General features: G+C 39.5%; 1 protein-coding gene across 1 annotated transcript; it reads right to left on the bottom strand.

Annotated features, from left to right (window-relative positions):
* Positions 1–2,447: 2,447 nt before the first annotated feature.
* zgc:158403 (tetratricopeptide repeat protein 39A) lies at positions 2,448–21,395 on the bottom strand. The gene is made up of 18 exons (XM_034142273.1): positions 21,200–21,395; positions 19,659–19,763; positions 16,504–16,635; positions 14,361–14,419; positions 13,308–13,375; positions 13,105–13,169; positions 12,003–12,102; positions 11,846–11,911; positions 11,653–11,761; positions 10,964–11,031; positions 9,685–9,744; positions 8,510–8,671; positions 8,314–8,405; positions 6,117–6,237; positions 5,410–5,521; positions 5,187–5,301; positions 3,754–3,870; positions 2,448–2,598 (listed from the first exon to the last, which is right to left on the bottom strand). The coding sequence occupies exons 1-18, from the start codon at positions 21,232–21,234 to the stop codon at positions 2,490–2,492; spliced, it is 1,695 nt and encodes a 564-aa protein (XP_033998164.1). The 5' UTR covers positions 21,235–21,395; the 3' UTR covers positions 2,448–2,489.
* Between the last annotated feature and the right edge of the window lie 6,466 nt (positions 21,396–27,861).

The raw sequence follows: 27,861 nt of genomic DNA, 5'->3' as shown, positions 1-27,861 counted from the left end.
TGTCTCTTCTTCATCAACATGTGTCCCCTCTTCTTCATGTCTCTTCTACATCAACATGTGTCCCCTCTTCTTCATGTCTCTTCATCAACATGTGTCCCCTCTTCTTCATGTCTCTTCTACATCATGTGTCCCCTCTTCTTCATGTCTCTTCTACATCAACATGTGTCCCCTCTTCTTCATGTCTCTTCTACATCATGTGTCCCTCTTCTTCATGTCTCTTCTACATCAACATGTGTCCCCTCTTCTTCATGTCTCTTCTACATCAACATGTGTCCCCTCTTCATGTCTCTTCTACATCAACATGTGTCCCCTCTTCTTCATGTCTCTTCTACATCAACATGTGTCCCCTCTTCTTCATGTCTCTTCTACATCAACATGTGTCCCCTCTTCATGTCTCTTCTACATCAACATGTGTCCCCTCTTCTTCATGTCTCTTCTACATCAACATGTGTCCCCTCTTCATGTCTCTTCTACATCAACATGTGTCCCCTCTTCTTCATGTCTCTTCTACATCAACATGTGTCCCCTCTTCTTCATGTCTCTTCTACATCAACATGTGTCCCCTCTTCTTCATGTCTCTTCTACATCACCATGTGTCCCCTCTTCTTCATGTCTCTTCTACATCAACATGTGTCCCCTCTTCTTCATGTCTCTTCTACATCAACATGTGTCCCCTCTTCATGTCTCTTCTACATCAACATGTGTCCCCTCTTCTTCATGTCTCTTCTACATCACCATGTGTCCCCTCTTCTTCATGTCTCTTCTACATCAACATGTGTCCCCTCTTCTTCATGTCTCTTCTTCATCAACATGTGTCCCCTCTTCTTCATGTCTCTTCTACATCAACATGTGTCCCCTCTTCTTCATGTCTCTTCTACATCAACATGTGTCCCCTCTTCTTCATGTCTCTTCTTCATCAACATGTGTCCCCTCTTCTTCATGTCTCTTCTACATCAACATGTGTCCCCTCTTCTTCATGTCTCTTCTACATCAACATGTGTCCCCTCTGTGGAAAGAGACTCTGAAAGTTTCAGGAACAAAGATTCTCTCTCTTTTTGTCCTGATCCATTTCTATAAAAACCTGTCTGAAAATGAGCTGATCAGATTTTGGTCACTTTATGTCATAACGATGGTTTTGTCTTGTGTAACCATTAGCCAATCACCAACCAATTTATTATTAAATCAAGATTGATATCAACATTCGACAATTAACAAAATGCTTGTATTATTCAGAGGTGGTATTAGTACTCAGATCTTGTACTTGAGTAAAAGTAGAAGTACTCAGATCTTGTACTTCAGTAAAAGTAGAAATACCAGAGTGTAGGAATACTCTGTTTCAGTAAAAGTCCTGCATTCAAAATGTTCCTCAAGTAAAAGTATAAAAGCATTCTCATCAAAATATAGTGAAAGTAGCGACAGTAAAAGTAGTCATTGTGCAGATTGGTCCATTTCAGAATAATATATATGATATGTTTTATAATGATTGATCATGAAAGTGTTCTCAAAGCTGGTAAAGGTGCAGCTAGTTTGAATGACTTTGTATACTGCAGGGTAGCTTGTGAATTTACTCCAGGTGGAACTAAAGTCTGATTTAACACTTGATTATATTTCACATCATTCATCCACATCTGTGAAATAACTAAAGGTATTAAATACATGTAGTGGAGGAACACATTTATATTGAATACATCTCTGTGCATTTCACTGAAATAATGTAATCTCTTTGGACTGCATGTTGTCTTTTAAAACAAGATAAATATTTAGTTTTGACAACCTACAGTATTCTGATAATGTCGCTATAACTGAACACGAAACAGAGATTTGCGAGTGGAATTTATTTATGCAAAAATAATTTGTATACATTGAAGTTTTGGAATGAGCATAGACGGTTACAGATCTCCCTAAACACTGGTATGCATTTCTCAAAGCCAGGTAACAGTTGGGATGATTTGGTTTAAATAAATCTTGTATCAAATTGCAGTTGAAGTACCATGAACATCGTCTTTCCAAAAACACATTATGCTTAATTAACTCAATCATGTTGTTATTAAGTACCGCTCTTCATACAGGAACATTACATCATTACTATACAAGTCATTAAGACATACAAACAATTTCTCATAATTTATATTCATAAGGACTTTGAATCAGAGTGTTCTTAAATGTTTTCAATATTAACCATAACACACAAAATAAAATGTCTCCTGTATTTACATTTCCTTGTTGTCTTTACTTGTGTTAGTGTAGTGTGTAAATCCGAACACAGGGATACAAACGGATTCGGGTTAAAAGCTGGGTACCAAGTTAAAACCATGAAGATGATGAAGAGGAGGTGATGAAGAAGCGTTCTCCTACATGTGTGTGTCCTCCTACATGTGTGTGTCCTCTCCTCCTACATGTGTGTGTTTCCTCCTACATGTGTGTCCTCCTACATGTGTGTGTCCTACATGTGTGTGTCCTCTCCTCCTACTTGTGTGTGTCCTCTCCTCCTACATGTGTGTGTCCTCCTCCTCCCCAGGGTCAGCCTTCAGTTTGGCCAGAGCAGCGTGAATCCTGAACTGAGTACGAGACTCCATTGAGTAATCTTTGTAGTTTTGTCTGAAAGAGAAGAAAACCCACATTTATTTATTTATTTATTTATTTATTTATTTATTTATTTATTTATTTATTTATTTATTTATTTATTTATTTATTTATTTATTTATCACACACACACACACACACACACACACACACCACCACACACACACACACACACACACACACACACACACACACACACACACACACACACACACACACACACACACACACACACACACACACACACCACACACACACACACACACACCACACACACACACACACACAACACACACACACACCAGCACACACCACACACACACACACACACCACACAACACACACACACACACACACACACACACACACACACACACACACACACACACACACACACACACACACACACACACACACACACACACACACACACACACACACACCACACACACACACACACCAAAACGGTGCTTACAAGTGTCTAAATGAGACGACTAAACGTCATCACGCCCAACATTAGCCACCTTTAGCTTAGCGGTGGTGACGTGAAGTCATGTGACCGTGCTGTAGTTCCTTTATAGCCCAAACATTAGCCACCTTTAGCTTAGCGGTGGTGACGTGAAGTCATGTGACCGTGCTGTAGTTCCTTTATAGCCCAACATTAGCCTCCTTTAGCTTAGCGGTGGTGACGTGAAGTCATGTGACCGTGCTGTAGTTCCTTTATAGCCCAACATTAGCCACCTTTAGCTTAGCGGTGGTGACGTGAAGTCATGTGACCGTGCTGTAGTTCCTTTATAGCCCAACATTAGCCACCTTTAGCTTAGCGGTGGTGACGTGAAGTCATGTGACCGTGCTGTAGTTCCTTTATAGCCCAACATTAGCCTCCTTTAGCTTAGCGGTGGTGACGTGAAGTCATGTGACCGTGCTGTAGTTCCTTTATAGCCCAACATTAGCCTCCTTTAGCTTAGCGGTGGTGACTTGAAGTCATGTGACCGTGCTGTAGTTCCTTTATAGCCCAACATTAACTTTTTACTTCAGAAATCATGAAGTGGTGTTAACATGTGGTTCTGCTGAACTAAAGGTGTAAATATGTAAGGGAACCAGGGAGATGCTGCCTTCAGGGTCCACTACAGAAATACTTCATCCCTGCACTGCTGTATTCAGACTTACTTGGCTTTGTGCAGGAGTTTGATAGCCTCGTCTCTTCTTCCCTGGGCGATGTAGAGCAGGCTGAGCTCCACCAGAGAGTTGGGCACCAGGTAGTGGTCGAACTTGATCTTCTTTTCACTGAGAAAGTAAAGTAAACAAACCGTTACACTTTACACACTGCAGGTAGCTTAATGAAATAAATGATTACACTTTTCTTTCCTTACAAGACCTGGTTAAAAGCCTCCTTACTCATTACAGTCAGTGTGATTGCAACAAGAAGCCGTGTCATTCTGAACGGCTGGGTAAATATTGACTGTAGGACTTGGTGGGTGAGTTGCTAAGCAAACATTACCCTGTCAATACATCCAGGTAGGAGCTGCTCATGGGGATTTTCTTAAAGACAAGAATAAGAGCTTCAGGCAACATTTGACTAAAGGTAAGACAACACTGTTAAAGCTTCGGGGTAGGGATTGAAAGGGAGAACCGGTTCTAGTTGTGAACAGGTAGAAAAGTTTCAGTTTCATCAAAATTGTACGTCTCGAAGGGTTTTCATTTCCTGTTGTTGATGCCAGCAGGTTTTTCTGGCCGTTTTGAATTACAGAAACTCGTGTGCCACAATGTCAAACTGAGTTTTTGCAACTTGTCCGAATAACAGGCCGGCATCAACAAAAGGAACCCCTGGAAACATGCAACATGAAGGAGTCCTGGGGAAGAGGAACAACCAGAAACAATATTTTAAGATGGTTAATTGTTATGAGGCGGAAAATCTACACTGTTTTCAGGCTCAAACGTTTTGTTCTACCACATAAAATACGTCAGTGAATACCCCACTGGTGGATTTATTAACAGCGGTTGCTAACAAGTGCCTAATGAGACGACTAAACGTCATCACGCCCAACATTAGCCACCTTTAGCTTAGCGGTGGTGACGTGAAGTCATGTGACCGTGCTGTAGTTCCTTTATAGCCCAACATTAGCCGCCTTTAGCTTAGCGGTGGTGACGTGAAGTCATGTGACCGTGCTGTAGTTCCTTTATAGCCCAACACTAGCCACCTTTAGCTTAGCGGTGGTGACGTGAAGTCATGTGACCGTGCTGTAGTTCCTTTATAGCCCAACATTAGCCTCCTTTAGCTTAGCGGTGGTGACGTGAAGTCATGTGACCGTGCTGTAGTTCCTTTATAGCCCAACATTAGCCTCCTTTAGCTTAGCGGTGGTGACGTGAAGTCATGTGACCGTGCTGTAGTTCCTTTATAGCCTAACGTTAGCTTTTTACTTCAGAAATCATAAAATGGTGTTAATATGCGGAGATTATCCTGCTGAACTAAACGTGTAAATATCACAAACGTTTGTTTGACACAGAGATGATTTTCTGACATTATCCAAAATCACATGGAGGAATCCCATGTTTTTTTTGTGGAGGGAACCATGGAGTTTTCAACACCCATTGGACCTCACCTTGCAAACACTTTGTTGAAGCACTCCTCAGCAGCCTGCAGGAGACCCTGGTTCTTCAAACACAGACCCTTCAGCAGGTAGATCACACAGCGGTCATCCACCAGATGCTCTTTCTCTGTGGAGGAGAGAGCACACGTCTTCACATAGAAGTAATCTAAGTTTCCATTTCCATTGAGCGATAAGGATTTCTTCTGTCACATCGTTTTGGGATGAGCTTTATTACCGGGAGACTCCAGAAGACATCGCTCTGCCTCAACCAAAGTCTGCATCATGCCTTCAGTCAGCTCCGGACGTTTGATGATCATACTGAACCCGTTCCACATGTACATCATCTCCTATAATAATAATACATTTAATTTTTATAGCGCTTTTCCAAGTGCTCAAAGACGCTTTACACAAAATCAGAAACAGAAACAGCACAAAGAAAACGGGTTTCAAGAGTGTTGACCTTTTAGCGCTCTGGGATTCAAACCCATTGCCCATTGTGTGTGTGTGTATGTGTGCGTGTGCGTGTGTATGTGTGGACCAGGAACATCATAGGTGTTACAAAGTTGACTAAACCACTCAAAATCCAATAAAAGTGGCGATCAGCAATTTGACATGTTCAAATGCCTACTGTGGAGGATATCATAAAGCCAATCAAATATAAAACACAATATTTATGATCGATGGAAGTAGTAACACGGTCAGATTTGACCCGAACACGACAAGGGTTAAAGAACTGGATTCATCTCCAGAAGCAGCGAGATGTAGCTGCTGATAGACAGTAACTGAGAAATCGGTTTCATCTACTACAGATGAAGATGTTCCGTGAGTGTGTGTGTGTGTGTGTGTGTGTGTGTGTGTGTGTGTGTGTGTGTGTGAGTGAGTGAGTGAGTGAGTGAGTGAGTGAGTGAGTGAGTGTGTGAGTGTGTGTGTGTGTAGCTTTACCAGCACTGGCACTGGCAGCCGGATTGGGCAGCGAGCCTTGTAGCGTCGGGCTTTACGGATCGCAAACTTCTCAGTCGGGGGAGATTTTCCGGCTATCTTCTGCTTTAAGGTGGGCACTTGTCTAAAAGGAACGGCACAATGAAAAAGGCAAATTCGGTAAAAAGGCATAAGAAGAAGAAGTAAAAACCTCCGGGTCTGAAAAGTGAAGCCGATGGTGAAGTGTCTCAAATCTGCATTGTTTTAAAGGCCAGCAGGGGGCGACTCCACTTGTATAGAAGTCTGAGAGGAAATGACCCATACTTCTCACTGTATGTATAACCTCAGTAAACATTTCCATAATGAGTTTATGCTTTCAAACGCCAGTTACAAGTCTTTTCTTTAATACAGAATGATGGCCATTTAGTTATTTATGGTCCCATTTGAATTAAACAGATGGTAAAGAAGGGTATACTTTAGGGCGGGGCTACCTTGTGATTGACAAGTTGTATATCTTTGTATAGTAGTCTATGAGCAAAAATAACCCTAATTTTCACATGACTTATTACTTCAGTATCCTCTGGTGCTAAAGCCATTCTTAGGAGTTGCCACAACATATTTTTCGTTAATTAACAGTTCGCAAAAATACCATCCAAATTATTATGACAGTTGACTTGATGTACCTTTCTATCTACGCTAGCTAGTGTTAGCTGGTCACTTAGCATTTTCTATGGCTGCCGAAAACAACTTCAGGCTTAAAAAATATGTCCTGTTAACCAATGAGTGACATGATGGTGACGACGTCCACTTGTTTTTAATTGTTTAAAGGGGACCTATCATGCAAAATGCACTTTTGTACGTCTTTTATACATGAATATGTGTCCCCGGTGTTTCAGGGAACTCACCAAGTGTCAGAAAACACAACCCTCTCTATTTTCCTCCATACCCAAATCTCTAAAAAAGGGGCTGCAACGGATCTGATGAAAACTGATCCAGATTTGAACACTGTCCTGACGTCAGGACGGTGGCGCTACGGCTATTGGGCCAACTCCACCAATCAGGAGGAGACAGCCACGGCCATTGCTGTTCGAAAGCGCTGGAGACGCTGTAGTACATATGCCAGGCCTGTAGGTGGTGCTGTTCTCACAGAATCTGCCCTTGCTAAAACAGATCTAAAAAATGTCAAATTGAGCGAAATGAGGCATGGCTAAAATGCATGATCTGTTTGGTATTTTGAAAAAAAAAAAGTATAAATATGCCTTATATAGGTATGGTCCTACACTATATTATTCAAATATAGCATGATAGGTCCACTTTAAGTCAGACAGTGCCTAAAACCTCTACATTTGAACCTGCATTTGATTATTTCTGGCCACAAGGGGGCAGTGTTACTAGCTCTAAACACCAGAATGACATATTATCATCTTACACCAAACATGTTAGCTTTGCATATCTATATACACACATGAAGAGCAATGCTAAGATTCGTTTGGAGTTGTGCTTCTATCCAACTCATGAATTTAAATCTAATATTCCGTTTTTTGGCCCTTACCAACTCCCAAGGGAAAATATGAATGCTCCATTATGTTGACCAGCTAGCTAGTCATTAACTTTGTCTGTGGCGACAAAAAAGGTTAATGAGAACGGTGAGAGACCAGTTCAATTCTGAGTCATAAAGATCAAGCACGGGTCATAACCCTACAGCTTCTCACAAAGCACACACAGAGGTATGTAAACAACGCCACTCATAGCTTGACTATGCATACATTGTAAAATGCATCTATAACATAGGCCTCGGGACAATATCTGTTTGTTTCTGAGATAAATCATCTTTCAAGTTTCAAGGCTTTATTGTCATGTGTACAGCAGCTACAGTGTAGATATGGCAATGAAAAACTGAAGTCCCAGGCTCCTCCAACAGAGCAACATGAACATATATAGGACATAGAACAAATACAACTGATAAAACAGTGCAAGAGAATGTTTTAAGATGTGCAAGTAAATACAAATAGAATAGAAATAGTGCAATAAGAGTCTATATACAAGTACATGGAATGATATGTTAGATAAATAATTAGCAAAATGCAAACAGATGAATGTTTATGGATGTTCTTTAAAACGTGCAGGTGTTTAATTGTCTTATTGCCTGTGGAATAAAACTGTCCCCGAGTCAGGTGGTTTTGCCATGGAACGATTGATGTGCTATTGTGCGTGTTTTTACCTAAAGAGGTCGACCTCGTTGTCCCCGAACGGTCTGGACTCTTCTATAGGCAGCATGCTGAGGTAAGCAGCTTTCATGTAAACGTACATGGCCTATGGAGAGAAACACTGGTTTAATTCTTATTTCTCAAGATTATTGGAGAGGTTTGAATCGATAGAACATTTCACTAAACTCCCTCTTGTCTCCCGTTCTTTACCTTGGACCAGCGGCTCTCCTTGCTCAGCAGGTCTGCGTAGAAGTACGCCATCTTCCAGTCTCGCTTGAAGGAGTAGCACCACATCAGCTCCCAGTAGCACATGTGGTGGAACTGCTTCCACGCCTGCTGGGCCTTGCAGCCGTCTTCAAAGAGCGCAATAGCCTGGTACCACCGGAAGATAAGACAGCGCATTAAGAGATAAGTAACGGGGAAGATGAGTTGGAGGAGCTGGACCTCTGTAGCTCAGGGGCTTAAAGACAGCATGAGTGTTAACAGAAATTATTATAGTATAGTTTATTTAAGTAATATACCTTACAGTCCAGTTTGAGTTAGTCATACATACTGTATTTCTGTTTGCATACATTTAGTGCCTTATTTATAAATGACAATTGTGCAGTTATATAATGCAGTTTGTGTCCCGTGTAAAACAAAAAAGGGTCAACGTTGACTTATTTTAAGTAAATTAAGGATAGTTAAGCATTTCAACGTTATGTCACGGTTTACAATACGTCTTCACGTTACGTCTTCATGTCACGTCTTCATGTCACGTCTTCATGTCACAGTTCACGTTACATTATAGTTACATTATAGTTTCACACAGTTCCCGTCACGTCTTCATGTTAAGTAATTATATCACACATCACGTTACGTATTCACATTACATCTTCATATTATGACTTCACGCAGGTCATCATTTCACAGTTCACGATACAGCTTCACGTCTCGCGTTAAATCAATATATCACGTGTCAAGTTACAACTTCCTATTAAGTCATCATATCACCAATAACAATACTTTTTCTCGTTTTGTCTTCACGTTAATTCATCATGTCCGCTTTAAGTGATCATGTCGCTGTTCATGCTACGACACAGACATAGGTAATTTATCTCGTTCTAAACTGACCCAAGTAGTTTTGTTGCTTATCAAACCGCGACACACATTTTACCACATGTTTAAAACTGAGACCGTTACACTTAGGTATAAGGACGTGTTGATTTTCTACTACCATCAGGGACGCTTACTGTATTTAGGAAATCACAATGTGGTGTTACGGGTTAGATGACTGACTGGATCATTAATACTTTGTGAGACATAATGATTATTAAATGTACAGGATATATAATATTGGTTGTCCTTCTTCTAAGCCATATCACTGACACATTTTATGAACCAACCTCATCAATGTTCCCCTTGATCTCTTCAGTCCTGCCTGCAAAGAAGAGGAATATCGCTCCCTGGAAAGAAGAATTGATTGATTGATTGATTGATTGATAAATTTTATTTATTTAAGTAAAATAAATATATTACAAAACAATTTTTTTTTGCAGTGCATAGTCATGTAGGAGAAATCAAAACAAAATAATGACATTTACAACAACAACAACAGCAACATAAACAGTCCCACATCTAGTGTTCGAAAAGGAGTGAGAAGAAGTATAACTTATTTAATATCACCCCCTTGTCCCTAAATGATTTATTTATAATCTATAATCTGCAGTAATTATCATTATTATTAATTATTCTTGTTATTATTATTAATCTGCTTTACCTGTTGATTGACATATATACATATACACATATGTACATACACACACACACACATACACATATATGCACATATACATATACACACCTACATACTCACACATATGTACATACACACATACATACACACACATATATACATATATGCACATATACACATACACAAACACCTTCCCCATCCCTGTACCTCGAGAAAGTAAAGAAATAATGAAAGTATTACATGTCAATCTACTGTATGTTATATTATCTTCTATCTAAAGGGCAGGTCTGATGTATATCAATAACTCTTGGCAGGGTTTAACCTTTAACGTCTCAGGTCTGGTTTGGTACACACTGTCAGAGTTTGTTTTCTGGGATAGGCAGCATGTAGGTTAAAGGTGGAGTGGGAACAGGGATCAGGAATTTCCAAGAATAAGATTCAGGAGGTGGATAGCGTGAAGGTGTGTGATCCTGGGTGCAGAAGGAACGGCGTTAGTGGAAGGTGGAGTGAGTTTCAGATGAAAGTAATCAGGGTGGGGATGACGTTAGAAAGAAAAGGATAGTGAGACTAATGATAGTGTACAAATGGAACAATAGCCTGAATACATTTATAATGCAGTGGTGCAGGGACAACCTTTTTCTTTTTACGGGAGTTAGCAATGTAACGGCTCCCTCGTGAAAAAAGCCAATGGGATTTTTTTCAATTTGATTTTGGAACATTGATTGCTTTGACTTAAAGCTTAAGCTCTTAAAAAAGTAAAAAGGCTATAAAAGGAACTTTTATTGCCGGAAACTACACTGTAGCTGTTGTGCATATGACAAATAAAGGCCTTTGCATTCATTGCTGCACGGTAGCATCAAAACAAGAGTAACTCCTTTCTCTTTTTTAGGAGGTTTTCTTTAAACAGATGATACTTTTTTTTTACTCACCCTTGGATAACGGAGCCGGAAAGGTTTCAGCAGCTTTTCAGCTTCAGTCACATCTCCCTCCCCCGTACCTGAGAGGATGGAGCAGATATAAATCACACATAATCACATTATAGGAATCTCTGATGGATATATAACCATTGTGGTGCAGGAATGAGTCCTTAAACCCTGCACTTAGTCAGCATTTTAGCGCTTCCTGTTTCCTCTTCTGGAAGTTTTCTGAATGTGTTTTAGGTTGTTAGCCTGAAATAAGGTCAGTGGTTAACACAAGCTGAAGAGATTTTTATTTTTTATCCCATTCTATTCTATAGCCCAACATTAGCCTCCTTTAGCTTAGCGGTGGTGACGTGAAGTCATGTGACCGTGCTGTAGTTCCTTTATAGCCCAACATTAGCCACCTTTAGCTTAGCGGTGGTGAGGTGAAGTCATGTGACCGTGCTGTAGTTCCTATAGCCTAATGTTAGCTCTTAATTTCAAAAATCATAAAGTGGTGTTAATATGTGGAGTTTATCCTGCTGAACAAAACGTGTAAGTATCATAAACACAGAGATTATTTTTCTGCAATAATCCAAAATGCAATGGTAAAATCCCATTGTTTTATTTTGGAGGGAACCAGGGAGATGCTGCCTTCAGGGTCCACTACAGAAATACGTCATCCCTACACCACTGTATATAAAAAGGGTCAGCTTTACCTAGTATGACTGTGAGGAAGGTGTAGTAGCAGAGCACTAGCAGAGCGCACAGCATGGAGCGCAGATTCATCCCCGTCGCACCGTCATGCAGAAGAGACAGACCGTACTCCTACAAACAGAAAACACACATTTAAATAACATTTATTATGTTGGTGAATAAGTGTAACCTAATATAAGTCATTATATTTCCCACCTTGTCGCCAGAGAAGCCTGCAAACTCCAACACTTTGAGTATCCGAGGAGGAAATAGAGACAGTGTCTGTGAATAAAGGAGACCTGATGAACTGAAAGGTACAATGACACAGTTTTACACAATTAAAAAAGCGCTGGAAGATATTTCTGTGACGTACCAGATTAAACGCTCCTATTCCAAACGATATTCCCCCCTCTAAGTGAACGTGGCTCGGTCCTTTGTTACAGCTGTGAGATTTAGTGAAGGTATGCAGTTCTCTGGATGGAAAAAAAAGGCAAAAATCGAAATGATTTGAAACACAGTTCAGCTTAATAACATAATTAATATAAAAGCAATATGAAATGTTTCTTAACACAACAGGGAAAAGCAATGGGTAAAAGAATAATAAAAAATATGAAATAATTACCTTATTCAAATTTAATAAATAACTACAGAAACAATAAAGTAATAAATATATAAAATGTAAACTTATTTATTTAAAAAATCTGTAAATAAATACAAAAAATGAACAAATAATTATCAAAAATAATTTCAATAGCTTATAATCATTTTTTTAAATGTATATATATATATATATATATTTGTAAAAACATGCATATTTTTCTTATTTATTCCTTAATTAAATCTCTTATATTTTTTAACAGATGTATTTTTTTTATGGCACTCTATGGGTGTTTCTCAATGTCGAGGACGCTTCCTTGGTACTGTAGGACATGTCTTCCGAGTCAGGTCCATCAGAGGCTAGGCAAGAATCCTTCCTGGCATTCGGAAAACGAAGAGTGGAACAGGCTAGCAAGTGTGCAGGTGTGCGTCATATGATAGGCCCCGCCTTAGATTTTCCGCCAAAGATTTTGGAAATTGGTCCGTGCGCATTGTGGGGATTTTAAGACCGCGGAGTCTACACATGTGCAGCCTCAAAATTTCCCCCAACGAAGTACGCCGGCCTCGGTAGAATTCCAAGCATCCTGGACATTGGAACAGTCCTTCGGCGGGACTCGATGACGTAGTAGCATCCTTGAAATAGTGGCTCTGGAGCAGCCTTCCTCGACATTGAGAAACACCCTATGACTCCATACCTTCCCGGCTGCCGGATAACTTTGACATTATCACGTTTATTTTTAAAACTAAAGAAAGCAAAAATAATCAAGTGCCCTTTTACTAGCAATACAAGAAGTACTCTGCAACAAGTGTGGATATCAATCAGTTAGATAACTTAATCACACACTCAATATACACCCTCTTGTTCTCTGATTACTTACTTATAAATTAAGTAACTGTTCCGCACTTTCATCCCTCCTTTGATAAAACTCACCATGTTCTCATCCTGGAAAAAAAACAACCCAAAAACGAATATTAATGGAAGTTTCATGCCATAAATTCACTAGACACTTTCCAAATGAAACAGTGTTAAGTGTAAACTGTGTTGTGTGATATAAACAGCTTAAAAAAATCAGATTAGCACCTGTAGGAAGGTGAGGGCAGCTCTTTGGAGTTGACACTCTGCGTAACAAGCTTCTGCATGAAGCTGCACTGCAGAAACACATCCATAGAAACACACACACACATGCACACACACATTAAGTAACAGTGATCGTAGTTTAACGTACAGTGATCATAGTTTAACGTACTGTGATAATAGTCAACAAGCAATACAGCATCAAATCCAGCCACAGACGGTACCAAACGATCAATCTGTCAGACTGAATCTAGCATTTATTTTGCCTTTTAACTGACTGGTGCCTTTGGCTCCAAGGAGGGAGATGCTGCTGTGTCTCGTTTGTGGTGCTTCTGTACACACATGTGCTATTTTGGGTGCATAAGTGCATCTATGGCTAAATGCACTCTGAGTACTGGATGGTGCTCTCATAGCGGTCTAAAAGTTGGACACTTCTCACACTCAACGACCGCCATCTTGGCTACGTCACTGAAGCTGCACACTAGCCGTGATAGCCCCGGTAAACTCAGAACAATATAAATAAAAGTGAACGTGTATTTTTCACTCATTTTAAAAAACTACAATGGTGTTGAAAAAGAAGCCAGAGTTAATTTTATTTGGTTCATTGAGCAGTTTGTAATAATTTCCTACAGCTGATAAAAATGTTGCTAGCTAGCTAGGTAGCTAACCAACAGCGACGATCATCACTTCTGGCGAGGACACACTTGTTAGGAAAAACATTATACCTGATTAAGCTTTGTGCTTGCTAGTGCTAGCATATAGCTATTAAGTTAAGAGGAGGATGTTGAAGGTCAGTAAATGATTATTAGTTTGTAAAACAAAATTCAGTTCAAGAAAGTCGAGTTGCACCCAACATTCATGCCTGTCCAAAATGTCATAATTAGTGCATGAATTCTTGAGTTATGGCCAAAAAAGTGTTTCGTGAGGTCACAGTGACACTAAACCACCAATTACAGAGCAATTAATTTGGTCTAAGATGACTTTTGTGAGGGGATGTATGTACTTTGAACCCAAAAACATTTAAAAAAAAAGAAGGGGGAGGCATTGAAGCCTTTTTACCTTCAGTGAGTGATTCCCCTACTGACTTGTTGGATAAAACTGCAGACTTCCGTCGAAACCTGAAACAGAATCAACACATCAATTCTGTTTAGTTCTGCCAACCACATATTTGCTGTCAGCAATCATGCACTAATAACACGAGTCCCTTCTCCCTACAGGAGAAGGGAACATTGGCTTCACTCATGCAAACACAGTCAAATAGGTGCTGTGGTCCGGATCAGGCCATGTAAATGCACTCATGCAAATGTCCCTGCTATGGCTCACGGTCTGGGGAAGAAGCAGCACTAAGCAAAGTGTTTTAAACCTAGAGTGGTGCAGCAATGAGTCCTAAAACCCAGAAATGAGTTATAGCATTTTAGTATTTCCGATATGCTGCCTGTAAGTCAATGTTTTCTTGAATGTGTTTTTGGTTGTTATCCTGAAATAAGGTCTGTGCTAACACGAGAGATTTTAACGTTTTGTTCTACTACTTAAAATACGTCAGTTAATAGGCCTACTGGTGGATTTAAAAATGGAGGATGCTAACAAGTGTCTAAATGAGACGACTAAACGTCATCATGCCCAACATTATTATCATAGCATTCTATTTCCATGTAAATTACTGCTTTATTTTATTGCTATTTAACTACATTTTATTACGGTGTCCTTAAATGCCTTTTTTTTATGCCTGCACCATGACATCAAGTCAAATTCCTCGTAGCCTATGTGTGAACCTACCTGGCAATAAACCTGTTTCTGATTTTGATTCTGATTCTGATTAGCCACCTTTAGCTTAGCGGTGGTGACGTGAAGTCATGTGACCGTGCTGTAGTTCCTTTATAGCCCAGCATTAGCCGCCTTTAGTTTAGCGGTGGTGACGTCGTCCGGTGATCTAACCGCCTTCTGGAAAAGCTTCACAAGTACGTCGGTACGCAAATGCGCTTTGTGACACAAGTGACAGTACGCATTTCAGATTGTTGCCGCGCATGCGTACCTGCGTACCAGTTATGTGCACCCCTGTTTATAGCCCAGCATTAGCCGCCTTTAGCTTAGTGGTGGTGACGTGAAGTCATGTGATCGTGCTGTAGTTCCTTTATAGCCCAGCATTAGCCGCCTTTAGCTTAGCGGTGGTGACGTCGTCCGGTGATCTAACCGCCTTCTGGAAAAGCTTCACAAGTACGTCGGTATGCAAATGCGCTTTGTGACACAAGTGACAGTACGCATTTCAGATTGTTGCCGCGCATGCGTACCAGTTATGTGCACCCCTGTTTATAGCCCAGCATTAGCCGCCTTTAGCTTAGTGGTGGTGACGTGAAGTCATGTGATCGTGCTGTAGTTCCTTTATAGCCCAGCATTAGCCGCCTTTAGCTTAGCGGTGGTGACGTGAAGTCATGTGACCGTGCTTTAGTTCCTTTATAGCCCAACATTAGCCACTTTTAGCTTAGCGGTGGTGACGTGAAGTCATGTGACCCTGCTGTGGTTCCTTTATAGACCAACATTAGCCGCCTTTAGCTTAGCGGTGGTGACTTGAAGTCATGTGACCGTACTGTAGTTCCTTTATAGCCCAACATTAGCCACCTTTAGCTTAGCGGTGGTGACGTGAAGTCATGTGACCCTACTGTGGTTCCTTTATAGCCCAACATTAGCCACCTTTAGCTTAGCGGTGGTGACGTGAAGTCATGTGACCGTGCTGTAGTTCCTTTATAGACCAACATTAGCCACCTTTAGCTTAGCGGTGGTGACGTGAAGTCATGTGACCGTGCTGTGGTTCCTTTATAGACCAACATTAGCCGCCTTTAGCTTAGCGGTGGTGACTTGAAGTCATGTGACCGTGCTTTAGTTCCTTTATAGCCCAACATTAGCCGCCTTTAGCTTAGCGTGGTGACTTGAAGTCATGTGACCGTACTGTAGTTCCTTTATAGCCCAACATTAGCCACCTTTAGCTTAGCAGGGGTGACGTGAAGTCATGTGACCCTGCTGTAATTCCTTTATAGCCCAACATTATCTTTTTACTTCATAAATCGTAAAGTGGTGTTAACATGTCGAGATTATCCTGCTGAACTAAACGTGTAAGTATCATAAATGTTTGTTTACAACAGAGTAATTGTTGTTGGTGGACTTCAGGGTCAGCCTACAGAAATACGTCAACACAACACAACCTGACCTCTGGCAGACCTCCTGGGCACTCTTCATGGTATTTCCTGCGTTGCTGATGTCTTCTGGCTGGAAAGTCATCATGGCTTGCATTTCCAGCACTGTGGCGTAGATAAGAGCGTGGTACATACTCTCATTCACTCTGCATAGGAAACATGGGGAGGATCAACGTCATGCACATTACACTGTAAGCAAACAGAGCAGGGGGGAAGAAGCACTTAGACCATCACTTAAGTTAAAATAGCAGAGTTGTAAAAATACTCTGTTACAAGTTAAAGGCATGCATTCAAATCTTACTAGTGGAGTAGAAGTATAAAGCAGCATAACATTGAAGCTAAAGTATCTCTTAAGTACATTTATTGAGTAGATGTACTTAGTTATACCACTGTAGCAGAGCATAGTTACTGTATGGCCCACATATTTTCCTGCTGGGTAAAGATAAGAGTAAATACAGCGCTCTCTTTATCCTTCCTATCTGCTCTGCAGTCCCAGTCTTTCTTGCTCAGTGTTTATTCTGCAAGGCTGTTGAATCAGTCAGTCGCTGGGCGTCAGCTTCAGCAAACACCTCACATCCTGGAGAAGTGAAGCCAGCCGCGAGTCATGGCCGACAGGAAACCAACTGCGACTGAACGCACATTACAGGAACTATTTAACATAGACTGAAATCTGCTGACATCATGTTTAAAAGACACGCCACCCTGAAATGTGCTTAAATAGAGAATACAGTGAACCTGGAACCATTGTGGTGAAGTGTAATAAAGTACATTTAATCAAGTACTTGATACTTGAATATGAAGATACTTTACTTGTGTATTTACATGTTGTGCTTCTACTCCACTACATTTATCAGACAGCTTTCCACAGATACTGATTATTAGCCAATACAAAATATAAACCCATTAACATTTGCCTCCTTTGTTTACTTCAGGAACATAATGACGTCACTATGAAACATTCAAGCTTCTATTGGCTAGCGCTCCAACACATTGTACGTGATAGGCTAAGGGGCGGGACATCTCTAAGCAGGTTGACCAATCACAACAGAGAGAAGGCTCTGGTTTCAGACAGAGGGTGAAAAGAGGTGCTGCAGCACAGGCAGTATGAGAAAAATAAAGAGCTTTTTGAACATTAAAGCATGGAGACATGTCACAGTAGAGACACTACATACTGATATACACCTGAACATCAGCAGGAGAGGACTCTTTAAAGTAGAGACACTACATACTGATATACACCTGAACATCAGTAGGAGAGGACTCTTTAAAGTAGAGACACTACATACTGATATACACCTGAACATCAGCAGGAGAGGATTCTTTAAAGTAGAGACACTACATACTGATATACACCTGAACATCAGCAGGAGAGGACTCTTTAAAGTAGAGACACTACATACTGATATACACCTGAACATCAGCAGGAGAGGACTCTTTAAAGTAGAGACACTACATACTGATATACACCTGAACATCAGCAGCAGAGGACTCTTTAAAGTAGAGACACTACATACTGATATACACCTGAACATCAGCAGGAGAGGACTCTTTAAAGTAGAGACACTACATACTGATATACACCTGAACATCAGCAGGAGAGGACTCTTTAAAGTAGAGACGCTGCATGCTGATATACACCTGAACATCAGCAGGAGAGGACTCTTTAAAGTAGAGACACTACATACTGATATACACCTGAACATCAGCAGGAGAGGACTCTTTAAAGTAGAGACACTATATACTGATATACACCTGAACATCTGCAGGAGAGGACTCTTTAAAGTAGAGACACTAAATACTGATATACACCTGAACATCAGTAGGAGAGGACTCTTTAAAGTAGAGAGACTACATACCGATATACACCTGAACATCAGCAGGAGAGGACTATTTAAAGTAGAGACACTACATACTGATATAGACCTGAACATCAGCAGGAGAGGACTCTTTAAAGTAGAGACACTACATACTGATATACACCTGAACATCAGTAGGAGAGGACTCTTTAAAGTAGAGACACTACATACTGATATACACCTGAACATCAGCAGGAGAGGACTCTTTAAAGTAGAGATACTACATACTGATATACACCTGAACATCAGCAGGAGAGGACTCTTTAAAGTAGAGACACTACATACTGATATACACCTGAACATCAGCAGAAGAGGACTCTTTAAAGTAGAGACACTACATACTGATATACACCTGAACATCAGCAGGAGAGGACTCTTTAAAGTAGAGACACTACATACTGATATACACCTGAACATCAGCAGGAGAGGACTCTTTAAAGTAGAGACACTACATACTGATATACACCTGAACATCAGCAGCAGAGGACTCTTTAAAGTAGAGACACTACATACTGATATACACCTGAACATCTGCAGGAGAGGACTCTTTAAAGTAGAGACACTACATACTGATATACACCTGAACATCAGTAGGAGAGGACTCTTTAAAAGTAGAGACACTAAATACTGATATACACCTGAACATCAGTAGGAGAGGACTCTTTAAAGTAGAGAGACTACATACTGATATACACCTGAACATCAGTAGGAGAGGACTCTTTAAAGTAGAGAGACTACATACTGATATACACCTGAACATCAGTAGGAGAGGACTCTTTAAAAGTAGAGACACTAAATACTGATATACACCTGAACATCAGTAGGAGAGGACTCTTTAAAGTAGAGAGACTACATACTGATATACACCTGAACATCAGCAGGAGAGGACTATTTAAAGTAGAGACACTACATACTGATATAGACCTGAACATCAGCAGGAGAGGACTCTTTAAAGTAGAGACACTACATGCTGATATACACCTGAACATCAGCAGGAGAGGACTCTTTAAAGTAGAGACACTACATACTGATATACACCTGAACATCAGTAGGAGAGGACTCTTTAAAGTAGAGACACTAAATACTGATATACACCTGAACATCAGTAGGAGAGGACTCTTTAATTATATGAATTAAGGTGTGACTTCAGTGTGATGTCCGAACATTAAAGCATGGAGACATGTCCCAGTACAGGCATATGTACTGCATTATAAAATGATAAAGTAATATCTTAGTGTTAGTGCTTCTTCCACCACCGCCTCACACTCAGACAGGAAGTGGATCTAGACATGACTCGGCGATTATTGCGTTACCTCGGCCGCAGTTTATCCAGGCTCTCGCTGAAGTGGTTGTTCAGGAAGAGATCCAGAGCCTCCATGCATTCATCCAGACTCTCTTTCAGAGTCATCTGAGAGGAGCTGCAACACACACAGCAAATACACTGAGTGTGTGTAGTAAGGGGTGTGTGTGTGTGTGTGTGTGTGTGTGTGTGTGTGTGTGTGTGTGTGTGTGTGTGTGTGTGTGTGTGTGTGTCGGGGGGGAACACTGATAAACACACAGGATCCATATGGCATGCAGAAAGAGGTTCACAGCAACCAACTAAACACATTAAAGACTGGTGCAGGAATGAGTCCTAAAACCCTGTATTTGAATTTTTTTTATATTTTTCTGCTGCACTATTTCTTAATGCTCTTAATGTCTTTCATTTTTATAAAGCACTTTGAATTGCTTTGTGTTGAAAGGTGCTATATAAATAAACTTGCCTTGCCTTAAAGAATAAAAAACACTGGTTCGCAACAGAGATTATTTTCTGCTATAATCCAAAATCACATGGAGAAATCTCGTTGGTATTTTGTGGAGGGAACCAGGGAGATGCTGCCTTCAGGGTCCACAACAGAAATACTTCATCCCATAGGAGCATCTTTACCACGACAGAAGTGGAAATATCCCCGTTTTACCACCACTGTGCAATACTATTAGACTCATTTGAGTGGCATCAGTGAGATACATGGTAAGGGGCAAAGGGACTAATTATATAACGCTTTATCCAGTCTTAACGACTCCTCAAAGCATCAAGGCATCATTCACACAGAACATACAGGTGTATATGTACAAAACATCATTGCTTTCACATATATCATAATAAATTTATTGGACAAGGTGCATGCAAAAGACAGACATTTCATAAATCCAAAACAGACAAGACATTCAAATACATATAAAGAAGTAAATACATCAACGGGCTTTTTAATGTCTATTATACGAAACAATTCAGCTGCAGTTCTTATTTTTGTATTAATTTAAGAGATTTTATAACATACAGAATATCTTTATTAACTTAGATTGCTGTATAAATGAACCAAAACATAAGAATATTATTAAGCAATAAGTGGTCTTTGTGAGTTTCTAAGAAGAGACCATAATTAAGTAAAAGTTGTAGGTAAATGTAGTCGTACATCCAGCCATTAAGTTTCTGAACACACACATTGAGGAAAATGGTTGTTTCAGCACCATCACAAAAATAGTAAACAATTAGTAGTTTCTATTCCACGTTTTCGCATAAAGTATTGGATGATAAGACACAGTTACAGTTAATTTGCTTTGGGAGTTTGAGGGAGTTTTACATTTTTTGTTTGTTATGTGTTCTTCGAAAAGCTGTGCAATATTGAAGACACAAAATGGGATGAAACAGCACCAAACATATGTTTTTGTGATGAACTACAGGGGAACGAAGTTAGCGTTTCCTGGAGCAGCGGAGTGATATTAGTATTTTTGCACTATTTCCTTGACAGGTTGTTTTTTTTACCAGTAAAAGTTGATCCAGAGAGCGGACATATAAAGTTTCACTACTCACTTTTCTGCAGCATTTGCCTCTTTCCCATTGGACATGTTCTCTCTGTCAGGAGCTCACTGCAGGAGAACCAGGACTCTGGAGAACCAGAACTGAGGAGAACCAAACCGAGGCTCTGTTATATTTTAAAGCCCACCGACCTGAAGAAGCTGCAGAGAAGTTCACTTTCCTGTGTTTTTAATCCACGGAAAGAGCTCCGAGGTGAAGGCACGCACCTGGCTCCTCCCCTCTGTGACGTCACTGATCCGCAGAGGTGGGAGAAGTACTCAGATCCTGTGCTTTAGTAAAAGTAGAAGTACGTCTCAGATCCTGTACTTTAGTAAAAGTAGAAGTACTCAGATCTTGTACTTGAGTAAAAGTAGAAGTACTCAGATCTTGTACTTGAGGAAAAGTAGAAGTACTCAGATCTTGTACTTGAGGAAACGTGTAGGAATACTCTGTTACAATTAAAAGACCTGAATTCAAAATGTTACTTGAGTAAAAGTACCCCAGTATTATTATTAGTAAGTTAGTATGTACATTCAGAGCTCTCTCAAATGCACATGTAGTTTGGAAGTGAAGTCACTAGAGGGCGCTGGTGTCGTGTTTGTTAAAAATCATGGATGCAATGTTAAAGAATAAGAATACCAATTAAATAAATATCGAAATACAAAGGAATAAATACATACAAATTGTAAAAATATCGAGGAGAACATAATTTAAAAATAAAATAAAAATATATAAAATAAAGACATTTATAATATTGAAAAGATATGAGCAACATAAATCAACAAATGAAATGGAAGTTAAAACATTAAAATCATTCTTTATTGTGAGGTAACACACGTAAACACACACACGTAAACACACACACACACACACACACACACACACACACACACACACACACACACACACACACACACACACACACACACACACACGTGAACTTCAGAGTATGTACAATATGCAGAGTATTTCAGCAGACAAGCAGTTTCCTTGATGACATCTTTAGATTTTCTACAGGAATTCAAAATATAAATACAAATACAAACAGGTTTCTCACGTCATCTGAAGGTAGAAATAAATATCCATCGGCTGTTTATTCTGAAAGCTTCATACAATTATACTAATGTGGATTAATGTGGATCAATACAAACACAATGAGCTGATTTGTTGGACTATTCGATCACAGCCTAATGAGCTAATGAGAACTGACTCCACACATGCATTCAGGTTTCTCCAGTCTAGTTGATGGAAGGAGTCCGTGTCGAGGCGTGGGAAAAGCTAACTTATTACATGTAATTTGTTAGACGCTTTTATCCAAAGCGACTAACATACATTCAGTACTATGGACAATCCCCACAGGAGCAATTTGGGGTGAGATGTCTCAGGGACACAACGACATGCTGACTGCAGTGGGACTCGAACTTGCGACCCCCTGATTCAAAGTCCAGCACTCTATCCACTGAGCCACAGCTTATCTTTGTAAAGATTGAACAGAGCTGTAACCACATATTTTTTACTGATTAATCTGCCATATAATTTCATCAATTTGTCTGTAAACATATTTAAAATGAACTTGGTTCTTCTGACCAATTGGTGAAAACGTTATGATATTTAAAATTATGTAACGTTGCCGTAGGTGAAAGCAAATTTGCTCGAAACTCAAACTAGATGATGCTTGACATTTCTGCTTTGAAATTATTTCAATAGAGCGGTGCAGTGATGACTTATGTTTGTAGGCCGACCTGGAACCAAGCTGCTGGTTCCTTCGACAAAAAAGCAACGGGATTTCTCCATAGGATTTTGGAATATTGTAAAAAATAAGATCTGTGAGAAACGAAGCTGTTTGATAAATGCACGTTTTGTTCAGGATAATCTCCACATGTCTACCCTACTTTTATAATGTTCTAATCATATATCTAATGGCCAGATAGCCAGGTACTTGCTCTCAAGAAGAACAGGGCAAACAAACTTGGAGTGTTTACGTGTTCAGCGTAATGACGTACAACGTCCTCCACAACTTCTGTAGTCCTATTCAGCCACTTGGTAACAACCATCGTTTTTCAGACACGTCAACTCTTTAAGAATCACCAGCGGGGTCACTGCTGATGTATTTAATGTCGTAGAACAAAACGTGATCTGTCTCTTCAATGTGTCTCAACCACAGACCTTATTCCAGCTATTTTCCAAAAACTAGTTCAAAAATCCCATTGACTCTGAGACCATGGATGTATAATAAGAACTGGATCAACCTGGTCTCACCAGAATGCGTGACTCCACCACGACTCCTTAACACCGCATTGCGTGGTGGAGTCACGAACTTTGTTACATTTACGTGTCTGCACCACGCAAACAACCCCAATGTAAAGTGAATGAGGCTCCTTTGTCGTGGTGCACACACGCATTTCTACAACGTCCAGCAGTGAGCTTTTATTCTATAAAACGTTTTTAAAATCTACTTTATAGCTTGTAGTAACTCACAGGAGGCTTCTTTTATTTTATTTGTATTCATAATAATTTTTATTTTTCGTCAGAATGTATTATGGTGCATTATTCACCAATGTTTGTTCTCAAAAAACAATGCATTGTGTGTAATACAACTGTGATTTTTATTAAATTAGTTCGTTTTTAAGGAAGGCCAGAGCTTCAGCTGTGTCAAAGAGATTGTTCTCTTTAGTTAACGTTATTTAAAAGATAATTATATTCCTATTTGATTAAGTACCCTTTATTGTATTACGGACCCAAAGAGCTGAGCGTCCATTCCCATTGGATAACAGAGCATTTGACACCCGGAAGTAAGTATTCTCCTTACTGTCCATTGATTTTATTTACAGTGATATCTGCACTACTCATCAACTCAAAAACACCAGATTATCCTTGTTAATTACACAACATTGATTGGTTTAAATTGTGTACAATGCTTTTGTATTTTCCCCTTTCGATTCGGAGAAACAAATATTTGTTCGTAGTGTGTGGATGGCAGAAGGCACTACACTACCCAGAATCCTCAGCTATGGGACTACACCATGTGCTTAGAACGTGTCCTACCCCCCCCTTAGGTCACAGGCTCCTCCAACAGTGCAACACAATAAAACAGATAGGCTACACAGAACAAATAGTGCAAGTAAATACAAAAAGAAAAATAGTAAAAAAGTGAAATAGTGCAATAAGAGTCTATATACAAGTGATTGGAATATGATATATTAGATAAATAATTTCTAAGTAGCAGCCAGATGAATGTTATGGATGTTGTTTCTAAGTTCAGGTGTTTAATAGTCTTATGGCCTGTGGGATGAAACTGTCCCTGAGTCTGGTGGTTTTAGTCCGGATGCTGCGGTACCGCCTGCCAGACGGCAGCAGACAGAACAGTTTGTGGGGTGATGGGGGTCTTTTATAATCCTGAGGGCTTTCTTTAAGGTTAACCTGGTATTTTTACTCCACTACATTTATTTTAGTTACTTTACAGATTTGGATTAATGATGTGAAATATAAACAACCCTTAAATCAGAATTCAGTAAAATTCAGTGAATTCAGCCAACAATCAGGCGAGATATTTGGTAGTGGGTGCTTGAGAAGACTAAATATGTATCTGCAGATCCCTAAAGCATATTCATTACTCGTTATTCTCTACTAATAGTTAATTAAAAACTGTATATAATGGCTATTTTGCACATCCCTTTCAAGATTTCAAGATTTTTTAAGGTTTATTGACATATCATATACACAACTACGGTGTAGTTATGCAATGAATGAAACACTTGGGTCACAGGTTCATCAACAGTGCATCACAAGACATCTATCGATATCTGTGTACCTCCACCATTAAACATATTCTGCACATTTCTTATACTATCTACATACATCTTATAAGAGTATAATTAATATGTATAATATCAGTTAAAATAAGTGCTTCAACATAGTTAACATTGAAGGAAAGTTGATTGTCAAGTTCCAAAACAAACCATGCAATATATTAGACGTTAAGTACTTTGTCAGGCTTAATATCTGTAGATACCCCCAAAGCTTTTTTCTTATTTAAAAGAAGACCTTAACCTAAAGTATTCTTTCATGTTTAAATAAAGCCTTATTAGTTTGTCTGTTTTGCACATCCTCCTATCAGGCACTAAACTGTTTTATTGTAGAGATCACTTACAGTATCTTCTTGATATTTTCTATTCTATATTATGTATATCATTGACCTTCCACTTTCCCACTATATTAAGAGTATGTACTCTTAATATTTAAATGTTTTCATCAAATATAACACATTCAAAAGTGCTTTACAAAAATGAAAGACATTAAGAAAAAGGCATTTTAAAACAGTCAATAAAAAGCAACCCAATCTACCTGCATTGCATTACTCTAAACGTGTAATAACGTGCTTTAACCAGTAGGAGGTGCGGGTTAAAAAGCTGTCAAGTTTACAGTGTTAACAAAATAAAATATACTGCTGTTTCTGGTTTAGTTTACGACGGATATATTCTGTTATTGTTTTGATATTTGTAACACAAAAGCGATGTAAAAAACCCACAGCAACACAGAAAAGATGGTCTTAACATGACCCAGCGGTCTAGTAGTTAATAAAAAACAATAATATCAAAACAAATTATTACTACTAACTTTATTGTGAAATTAAAATAGAACGGTAAAAGAATAGTTTCCGGTCCATTCTGAGGCCCGATCTCTGTAGATAAATAAAGAACTACGACAGATGTGTAATGTTTAATGCAGCCAAACCATTCATTACAATGCATTCATGTGATGACTTTCAAAGAGTAAAGCAAGCACTGCTGAATAAAGTATGATTTGATCTTTGACGAAACGTTTTTTTCATTGGAATGCAGTTGGAGGTCAACCAATCACAGAGCTTGAGGCAAAGCGGAACAATAGCTGAGGATTCTGGGTAGTGTAGTGTCTTCTACCATCCACACACTCCGAAAACATATTTGTTTCTCCGAATCGAAAGGGGAAAATACAAAAGCATTGTACACAATTTAAACCAATCAATGTTGTGTAATTAACAAGGATAATCTGGTGTTTTTGAGTTGATGAGTAGTGCAGATATCACTGTAAATAAAATCAATGGACAGTAAGGAGAATACTTACTTCCGGGTGTAAAATGCTCTGTTATCCAATGGGAATGGACGCTCAGCTCTTTGGGTCCGTAATACAATAAAGGGTACTTAATCAAATAGGAATATAATTATCTTTTAAATAACGTTAACTAAAGGGAACAATCTCTTTGACACAGCTGAAGCTCTGGCATTCCTTAAAAACGAACTAATTTAATAAAAATCACAGTTGTATTACTTACAATACATTGTTTTTTGAGAACAAACATTGGTGAATAATGCACCATAATACATTCTGACGAAAAATAAAAATTATTATGAATACAAATAAAATAAAAGAAGCCTCCTGTGAGTTACTACAAGCTATAAAGTAGATTTTAAAAACGTTTTATAGAATAAAAGCTCACTGCTGGACGTTGTAGAAATGCGTGTGTGCACCACGACAAAGGAGCCTCATTCACTTTACATTGGCGTTGTTTGCGTGGTGCAGACACGTAAATGTAACAAAGTTCGTGACTCCACCACGCAATGCAGTGTTAAGGAGTCGGTGGAGTCACGCATTCTGGTGAGATCAGGTTGAACTGGATACAGCGTGGGAGGCGGGGCCTCATTCATTCCTATGAGAGTTGCTCATTCGCGCATGATGATAAAATGGCCCAACTTTTGAGAGAGCGAAACGTCACAGATTACCCGGCATGCCTGAGAAGTACCCGTATGTGCGCTCATAGCGCATGCGCAACTTTAACCTTGCCCCCCAAAATGCTCGTTCACATCAAGCACGTCCATTTGCGTACACGTAACAGCACCGCACGTTCATGACAGCATGGTAATGTTTGTTATGATAGATTTGATATTAACGAGGCGGCAGTTAGCAGCTAGCGGTTAGCTAGTAATTATGCTAATTTACACATCAATCGTTATGTACTTTTATATTACGCTGTAACAGGATCTAGTGATATCCAAGCAACAGAGCTTCATTTAGCATGAAAGAATTATTGCACTGTATATATATATATATATATATATGTATATATATATACACAGTGCAATAAGCTTCTTAGTGCAATAAGAAGCTACAGGGACGTTAATCTACGTCGGTAATATTAACTTTATTTAATACAACATTTACGGTACAAGATTTAATCATACAGCCCATGTAGTATAATATTTTACAAATGATGAATTACAGCAAACATGTGCAATATATCCATTATTACAGCTCCGTGGGCTGGCAGTAAGGCGATATGGGTCCGTTCTTATTGTGCATCCATGGGTAAAGATAAACGCATTTACTAGTGCTGAACACGTAACATGAACGTGCCGGGCGGCGCGGTCCCGTGGGTTAGATGCGCGTTCATAATGCAGAGGGAAATAACTCACAGAATAACGTTATTAGCACATTTTTACAACTTGAGGAACGAATGTTTTTAATAAGGGCTATACAAGTGTTCATACTGGGTAGTTTATTTAGTTTAAAAAAAATTATCCAACGATTTACAGACCACTCTTTCCCCATGTAAGTCAATGGGAAAAAGTGTTTCCGGGCCTGGCAACCAAAAGGAAGTGTAGTACCGCCGTTTGGCCAGCACGAATATTTTCATCTGAGTC

Source organism: Trematomus bernacchii, unplaced genomic scaffold (assembly GCF_902827165.1).
Source record: "Trematomus bernacchii unplaced genomic scaffold, fTreBer1.1, whole genome shotgun sequence".
Classification (NCBI taxonomy): Eukaryota; Metazoa; Chordata; class Actinopteri; order Perciformes; family Nototheniidae; genus Trematomus; species Trematomus bernacchii.
The sequence above is the reverse complement of the archived record's forward strand: the minus strand, read 5'-3'. Positions and strand labels throughout refer to the sequence as shown.